At 51.4% G+C, this 8,428-nt stretch overlaps 1 protein-coding gene across 1 annotated transcript; it reads right to left on the bottom strand.

Moving 5' to 3' along the window:
* Positions 1-3,777: 3,777 nt before the first annotated feature.
* On the bottom strand, positions 3,778-8,189 carry PLEKHJ1 (pleckstrin homology domain containing, family J member 1; the record flags this gene model as incomplete). Its single annotated transcript, XM_009701579.1, has 5 exons — positions 3,778-3,843; positions 4,511-4,574; positions 4,772-4,862; positions 6,332-6,398; positions 8,122-8,189. Coding segments are annotated over 5 exons (356 nt in total), but the record flags the coding sequence as incomplete, so codon positions are not given.
* Between the last annotated feature and the right edge of the window lie 239 nt (positions 8,190-8,428).

Here is an 8,428-nt window from a genome sequence, read left to right as displayed (position 1 = left end):
ATAGTGGGCGGCAGCAGACGCCTCTCGGCGTCCGCCAAGGAAAGATGTTCCGGGTCCCTGCTTCTCTCCCCCGCGTCCTGAATTAGGCAGCGCATTTAGCTCTGGCAAAGCTGAGGACAGTTAAGCTCTTGGGGTTTAGCATACTAGTGACGTTACAATAATAAAACTGAAACCAGCCAGGCGACGTATTTAAACTTTGTAAGTGATGGCCGTTACACTTTCTAAGCTAATTTGCCGTAGGATTCTGAAAATGAGATGAAGGCCCTTCCTCACCGAGTGCTTGCACAGCTCGTGGATCTAGGTAGGTTTTTAGGTGTTGGAAACAAGTTGCAGCAGCGGCAGCCTGACCCAGCTCATCTTCCTAAATGTGTTTGTCACTCAAGCTACTGCCAAGTACTTGGCTCCGTTAGCAAAAAGCCTCTCAAAATCCTTGTGGAGCTCTCCGAAGCAGGCTCCTGAGCAGGTGCCTCACCTCCCACTACCTCACCGCTCCTCCTCACGGGACTGAAGGCGCTGCCCCTACATCAGCGATCCCCGCTCCGACACCTCCTCCAGCGGGGTGCCGAGGCGCGGAGCTGCTGGCCGGGGGGTGAGACACCCGGTCCCTCGGGGTGGACCTGAGCTTGCTACAGCCACCACCCCCCAGCAAAGGTTTTGGTGTCTTAGAACAGCTCTGACTGCCACAAAGATTAAAACAAGTTTTTATTGGAAATGTTCAACGTACAACAGATAAATGGCTTCAGTACACTTTCAGGGAGCCTGTACGCAGCGCTCACTGGAACAGGCCACTGAAATACAAAAAGCAGAGTGACCAGAGTATGAAAAAAAGAATCATTGTCTGGAAATCACCAGCAGTTGATGCAGATCTCAAAGTGTCTAGAAGTACCATCTTCCCTTACGCCTGAAACCTAACCCAGTGTCCTAGCACTATTCTAGACGTTAATCTAAGTTAGTTACTGGGCCTGCCGCTGGCCTGTGTAACTCTTCACAGCATTTGTCTTACATTCAGTTAAGAAATGTCATTGTTGCCTCTTAAATAAGCATTGGGATTATCTCTCGCTCACCCAACCGTTCCCCATAACATCTAAATAAAATGCCCGTTTTACGTACAGTGAAGATGGTGTCAGCTCTACCTTCTGAAAGGGGTGTAAAGAGAGGACGCTAGAGATAGTCCTGGAAGGCACAGGGTTGAGAACTGTTCGCTACTGAAGGTGGCTGGCAGAAACAGCGAGCCTCGCTGCAGCACTACAATTTTGCTAGAAATGATTGAACGTTGGCAGAATTCCCAGGGTTTTGTTTATATATGGGTTGACTTTGCCTGTTGGATTCACTAAGGCTGAACCTTGGGGAGCTGAGTTTGGACGTGGACGTTCTGCCTCTGAATCTGGCTGGCAGGAGCTGTGGGAAGCCAACGGCGAAGCCGGAGAGCTGCGATACCTGCGGTGGGGGAGCCCACGTCTGCTCTGCTCAGCCCACGCTACGCATGAGGAAAGAGCGGCTGCAGTATCCAGCTGCCGAGCCTGCAGCGCGTTCGTCCATCCGTCCTCTCTCGAGCAACCAGACAGACTAATCTCTTTTTCACAGTAAGTAAAGCTGCTGCGTACCCTACCAGCATGTCAGGAACATGCCCCTGCACTGAGGTAAAGCAGAGTAGGCTTGTGAGGATTAAAACGCACTTTAAAGTCATCTGAGGACACTAATTCCCTAAAGCACAAGCTCTCCTATGTTCCTGCTTTTAATCCCCCATCGCTGCTTCCACTAGAGTTGCCATCTGTCTTCAGAGCTGCCCTGTCTTCTGCTTCCACCCTGTCATGCCCTCGACTTATTATGCAGGACAGCTGCCCCTCTGCTTATTTTGGTAATTTCTGGAGCAAGCACCTGGAACGATTGAAGGGAACAGGGGTATCTGGGGAGGGAAAGGAAAAATCTTGGCTTCGAGGTTAAAAATAAAGCATCAGTGACATCTGCCACTCTCCTGGTACCCAGCAGCATGAGGTAAAGAGAGAAGGCCAGGCCACTAAAGCTTGCAATATGGGCTCTTGTTTCGGCACTAATTCCCAGCCAAAGAGGAAGAGACCCAAAAGTTCCCTTCAAGCCCAGATCACAGCAGAGGCTGCTCTACCCCACCTCGCTTACCACGTCCTGGTTACCTGCAGAGCAGCCTTCCTGCAAGCCAGGTGGCACAAAGCCCAGCGCTGCAAACCCCCAAAGCTCAGGCCAAGCCCCAGTGCTGTCTTTACCTGCCTGAGCAGGGAGTTGAGTTCCTTCGGTCATCGACTGTCTGACAGTGTTACCTGGGGCCTTTCCTGGAGGTTTTCCTGGTCTAGTTCCAGGGGAGCTGCTGCAGCCAGCTGTATCCTCTGCTGCTCTGGGAGTCAGGAAACTGGGTCTCCTGCAGCCCTGGGTGCAGGTGTGGGCAGTGGCTTCCCCTCCATCATCTCTGGACAGTTTTCCTTCCTGCAGCCAGAGCCATGGCTGGAGGTGCAGAGCCTCCACCAGAGACGTTCCTTAACGCTTCTCTCTTCATTACAGGAGCCCCAGGGAAGGCAGCCCCTGTTCCCTGGCAGCTCACTGTGACCTTGGTAGAGTTTTCTCGTCTTTCCCTTTGGATGCTCACAAAAGAGAGAAAAGCTGCAGCATTGGCTCAGGGAATGAAGTGTGAATGCCCGGCTGTCACACGCTCCCTAGGCTTAACTGCTGCATGCCCTGAAGCTCACACATCCAGCCAAAGTGGAGCAGTTCCTGTCTTTACAAACCTCTCCATCTGGCTCTCCTCCCTGGGAAGCTGAAGAACTGCACCGCTTAGCCCAGCCCACAGCATTGCAGAGGGAGGCAGGATCACCACACAGCTCTCAGCCCTTTTCTCCGCTCCCTTGTGCTTTGCAGCTTTGTTCTCTAATGCATTTGTGAGAGTGCTCTAAGGGTCTGTACTGTGAGCTTCATCAAGCCTCTAGGAATTCGTACTACCTGCCCAGAGAAGGGAAAAGAAGAAAACAATGCCAAAAGGCAGGTGCTAGTGGCTGCACAGACGCGGCTGCCCTGACACAGGGGAGTGGATGCCCCCTCCCTGTCAGCTGTGGCTATGGTTGAGCTCTCTCCCTCTTAACAGAAGACTTCCCGCTCCTCCTTGCTCAACAGCAAGGCCATCAGGCTCTGCCACCAGGTCTTGGCAACCAAAATGGCTCTGCAATGAACAGGAGGAGGCACGACAGGGTTAACCCTGCAAGCACAGACACACAATCAGTTGGAGCATCCTCTTACAGCAAGGGGATGAACAACCCTCGATGGCTCCTTTGGAGTCTGCAGGAAGATGCTGAGCCAGAAAAGCCAAGTAGCTCCCTGCAGGAGAGGGACAGGGAGGAAGAGGAGGGCTAAAGCTGGCTGAGGGCCTGCCCCAGAAGCTCCAGGCCAGAGGGCTGCAAGCCCGTGCTGGAGGACAGCAGGTGCTGGGAGCTCTGTTCAGTCCCTGCCTCCTCTGCTCTCCCTTGGAGCCAGGGGGGTTCACAGCAGTGCGGTGTCAGAGCAGCCACCGCCCAGCTCCAGGGCACAGTCTGCAGGCAGCCGTTAGGACTGGCTGCTTCCACAGCTGGGGCAACTGGGAATGTGCAATTCTCTTTAAAAAAAAAATCATACAAAATTATTTGGCTAATAAATTAAAAAGTCACTTGGTCACCGCTGTAGGGAACTGCTGCTGTTCTTCCCGGGGTGACAGGGGCTTGGGGGTGACCCTCCGGGGTGAGCCTGGGGCCAGAAGCCAGTTCAGCCCAGGCGAGGGGATTATTGCTTGTGTGTTCCCAGCTGGAAGCGAGCTTCCTCGGAGATCCCATACTGCTCCAGGGGGTCCTGCAGCAAAGGCATAGGGAAGGCACCAGTGAGATGCAGACAAGGGGGGAGGCCAGCAGGACCATCCCTCAACCAGCCTGAAGTCCAGTCCCGGGCTGGGCTGGGCACCAATTCCAGTTGTGTGCTGGATTTACCCCCGTCCAGCCCCTGGCTGCTGTTTCTGGTGCAGAAAGTCAGCCAGCCCTTGGATAACCAAGGTTCCTGGGCTGTGTTCAGTCCACGTGGGCACAGGAGCACACAGGTGAGCTGCAGCCACCTCTGTCACCTCGAGCAAGGGCACTCAGAGAAGCCTGGCAGCATCTCAACCCATGTACACTCTGATTTTGCCAGGGCTGCCTGTGAATTTTGCCAGAGAATAGGTGGGATTCTGGGCTAGCTCAGGCCAGATCTGTCCAGGCACAAACCTCGGGCCACTCTGCCATTGGAAGAGTGCGCGTACAAGGGTTGGAGCTGAGCACAACAACGCAGGCTGCTTGGCAGAGAAAGACTCTCGGGTCTGCCTGTTGCGACCATATCTCAGGAACTGGCTCATTATGGGATCTCCTTCATACACGTGGCAGCAAACAGCCTTGTGCAGGACGGTTGGCAGCAACACCCAAGATCAGCAGCCCCTGCTGCAGGCCAAACCCACTGGTAGCACCTGACAAGGTGACTTCAAGGGACTCACCTTCCCTGTCATTTTCTGGATCTCGTTCCGGTAGAAAATCAAGCTCCTCCTCATGAACTCATAGCTGTAAGACAGGAACAGACCATGCGGCAGGCTGAGCAGAAAAGGATGTGGAGAAGTTTCAGATGCTATTTAGAGCTGAAGGGAAGCTTGCTTGGGAGGAGACAACCGCTTTCCTCTCTGGGTTCACCACAAGCCAATCCCAGAAAATAAACAGCCCAGAGCACACGACGCAGACCTCACACTAGTGACTCAGCCTACCTGGCTCGCTTCAGTGCCTCAATCCACTCCTGACACTGCTCTTCACTGTCACATTCGAAGCAGTATTTCCTCTCTGGCTCCTCAACGAAACCTGCCAGGGATAAGGAAAAGGCTTAAGGAAGATCCTGGTAGAGCTGCCTGCGCTCCACTGTCTCCCTCCCCAGCGACAGCCAGACTTTGCCAGGCCACAATTAGCATCTCTGTTCAACTAAGATGATCTGTGAACAAGCTGGTAACCCCAGCCTCTGTTCTCTCTCCCTTACCCTGGAGGGCTCCCACCTGGCCTGGAGCAGCTGCCTACAGCGTCTGTCAGCTTATAGCAGCCAAAGACTTCGGAGAGGAAAGAGCAACTTCTCAAACTGAGAGCAACAGCTTGGAACTGAACTGGACCAACATGGCCAGATTCAGGACTGAAACTCCCAGAGCCTCCTTGCAAACAGTCACCAGAGATTCAGTAATCAAAGTGGAAAACGGCCCTGAGGGAGTGATTTTGATATAAGCAGAGGAGTTAAATTGCACACAGAGAAGGCACTGACCTGTCTTTGCTCGAGGCTTTTGGGAATTTGGTACTGTGCACAGTGGAAAGCAAGTCTCCATGCAACTCCAGTTCTTTACCAAGACAGAATCAGGACATCTAATTAATTACATTGTCCCCAGAGCTCTGCTCTTTAGTACACAGTCCACAGAGATCTAGGCCGCTGCTGAGAAATAACTGGGTCAGACTGCATCAAAACCCCTCAGGGCTGTCGTGTGGGGACACAACCTGACACCAACTGCCATTGGTTTTAACACTTTTCTCAGGAATCCTCACTCACCAGAGCTCCTGACAGTCCTAAAGCCCCGGAAATTCAGAGCGTAGTGCTTGGAGAGAGGGGTCTGTTCAGGCTGTTTGAGGGTCCTTTGGAGACAGCGGGAACACCACCTCTCCCAGCTCAAAGAGGAGACAAAGCTCTGCACAGAAAAGCAGCTGTGCCCGACAACCAGGCCAAAAGATATGGGGACGGCCTTGGAGAAACATCCTGTTATTTTTGCCACATACCTCTCGCACAATGATTAGTTGTTGGATGAAAGGCTGCTTACAAAGGACGACACACCACGAGCCAGCTGGAGCCATGGCTATCAACACAAGGACACACAGCGTGGCGGGAGGACTGTCCTAGATTAGCCTGACAGATGGTTTATCTGAAGCTCACTTTTTTTTTTTTGATAAAATGCAATAGCACAGAAGCAGCAATCTGTCAATACCAAACCCTCCTAGCGAGGGATTTCCACAGGGACTAAGCCGTGGTCTGTCTGTTGTTACTGCTTCTCTCCTCACAGGCAGCTGTGCAAATCACACAGAGTGTTTCAGCCAGCAATGAAATACCGCTGTCCTCGGGATGGAGCACGGCAACACCAGAGGAACAACTGGCAGTTGAGGAGGAGAAGGGCTGAGCTCCAACCTCACTGTTACCAGAAAAAACAGAGGGAAGAGCAGGAACTCAGAAGCAAAATGTTTCCTTTTCTGTAGCACTATTTGCCATAAGGGAAACGCAAAGGGAGTGCATACGCAGAACTCACTGATTGAGAAGACGTTCTCCTCCTCTTTGGTGATTCTGCAGTGCTCCAGCAGCAGAGCTCCGATGGGCTGGAAAAGACCCAGAGAGAAGGTTTAACCCACGTTGTTCACCAGTGTGACAGTGGTCTGAGACTGCAGAGTTTGCCTAGTGCCTTTTAAGCAAGTTTCATAACCTGGTGCTACTTTTGAAGTAATTCAGTCTAATTGCATGAATGTTCCATGTTCTTTTAATCGACCTTTTTGTGTCCACTGACATGCTGCATTGTGTTAGTCTTACCTGTAACACTTTGCACGCATTAATTAGGTGTTAAACATTTCTACTTGCTCAGAGTCAGCCTGGGCTTTAGCAGTTGTTTCCGTGATGCGAAGACAACGAAGAAGTTTACTTCCTTGCTCAGTAAATCAAATGAAGACGAAATATTTAACATGACACACAGAACAACCCACATTGTGCTTCGTAAGGGCAGCCCTGAAGCCTTGCAAGAGGTTAAGAACAGTGTGTTGATGAACTAGAACAGCTCAGGATAAAGAGACAAACGGTAGGTACTATCTCCTAGCCATGCACACTGAGCAAGGACACAAGAACCAAAGGGTGATAGAAGGCATAAATAAAAGCAACCCACAAGTGAATTCTTTTGTCCAAGCTAAACAAAATGCGAGAGGCAAATAAAGCAGCAGGGAAGATACTGAAAAACCTGGTTTACTATGTATTTCTAGCACAACGGCTTTACATTAGCACCCTCCACCTTAACTATTTTTGATCTGTTCAAGAACATCCCCACCCCTCCAGCAGAACACACACAAGTGCTTACAATAACCACCAGAAATGAAGAGAGCAAAGCAGCCCCAGGTGGCAGCGAAGAAGATGTGCCATGTCCTCAGAGCCTCGTCCTACGCCAGCGCAGGAGCCACAGCTGAGTCCTTACAGAGGCACGTGCCAGAGCGACTGCTCAGTGTCTCGGCCTCACCCACAGAACTGCGACTGCAGCTCCAGCGAAGCAGCAATTATCAACTGCACTTTGGCAGAAAGGAGAAAAGGGTATTTCTGAAAACAGGAGCTCAGCCATTATCAGGGTGAAATATTTATGATGGATTAAGTCTAAAAATGTCACTAAAAGCTTTCCAGTTCCTTTGTTTCTAGCACCAGCTCACACACAGCACCTTTCTTCACACATATTATTAAGATTGCTTTCATGTTCATTTTCCAACAAAAGAATTTTTAGGCACAGTTATCAAGGGATTCATTAAAGATCACCAGATCTCAGCAGTGGCAAAGCCAGAAACAGAACTTGAAGGTCCCATCCCTCATTTCTTTATTCTAGACCCAAGCAGGGATTCTGCATGCCCAAATTAACAATATCGACAGGGTACGGCCACAAAAGATTCCCAGTAACAGGGAGCCTTGTACGCATGTAAAATTCCTGGCATAAAAAAAAGAAACCACGCTAATTCTTTTCCAGGGAGAGCAAAATATGAGCTTCCCCTCACAGTTTGGCACGATAAGGCACAGTCCTATAAACAAACATTACAGACTCCACCTTTTGCAGTTGTGGGGCAATGGTTATGTTTAAAAGATTCGTCCCAAGCTCCCCGGAGAAGCACCTGGGTGGGGTCAGATGGCAGTGCTGCTTCTCCCGCCCAGCTTTTGCTGAGCTGATGGAAGAGGAAACGTGGGCGCTCTGTCCTGGCTCTGGCAGCCTGTTACCGTACCGTTTTACAAAGCCCATGCAATCAATTCACAGAAGAAGAGAGAGGGAGGAAAACAAACGACAACAAAAAGCAGATTCCATACCTCTGCTTCATCTGTCCGGAAGTAGAAAAGAAAGTTGACAACAAGCTTCACGAGGCGTTTCTTTAACACTACAAAGAGAAAGAGCATTGAGGTGGGCGGAAGGGCCGAGCCAGCCAGCACGGCAAGGCAGAGGCAGAGGGAAGCCCCTTCCACCCCTGCCAGCGCCCAGCACAGCACCAGTTCAGCCAAACCTACAGGGAAGCTCCGGTACAGTTTAGACTTTTGCTCCTAGAGAAGCTCGCCACACCCAACCCGTTGAGGAAGGGCACCCTCTGCATCGACTCTGCCGGGCTGCCCCCGGCTGGCA

The sequence above is a fragment of the Cariama cristata genome, unplaced genomic scaffold (genome assembly GCF_000690535.1).
Source record: "Cariama cristata isolate BGI_N322 unplaced genomic scaffold, ASM69053v1 scaffold8076, whole genome shotgun sequence".
Lineage (NCBI taxonomy): Eukaryota > Metazoa > Chordata > Aves > Cariamiformes > Cariamidae > Cariama > Cariama cristata.
This window is presented reverse-complemented; position numbering and strand designations above follow the sequence as displayed.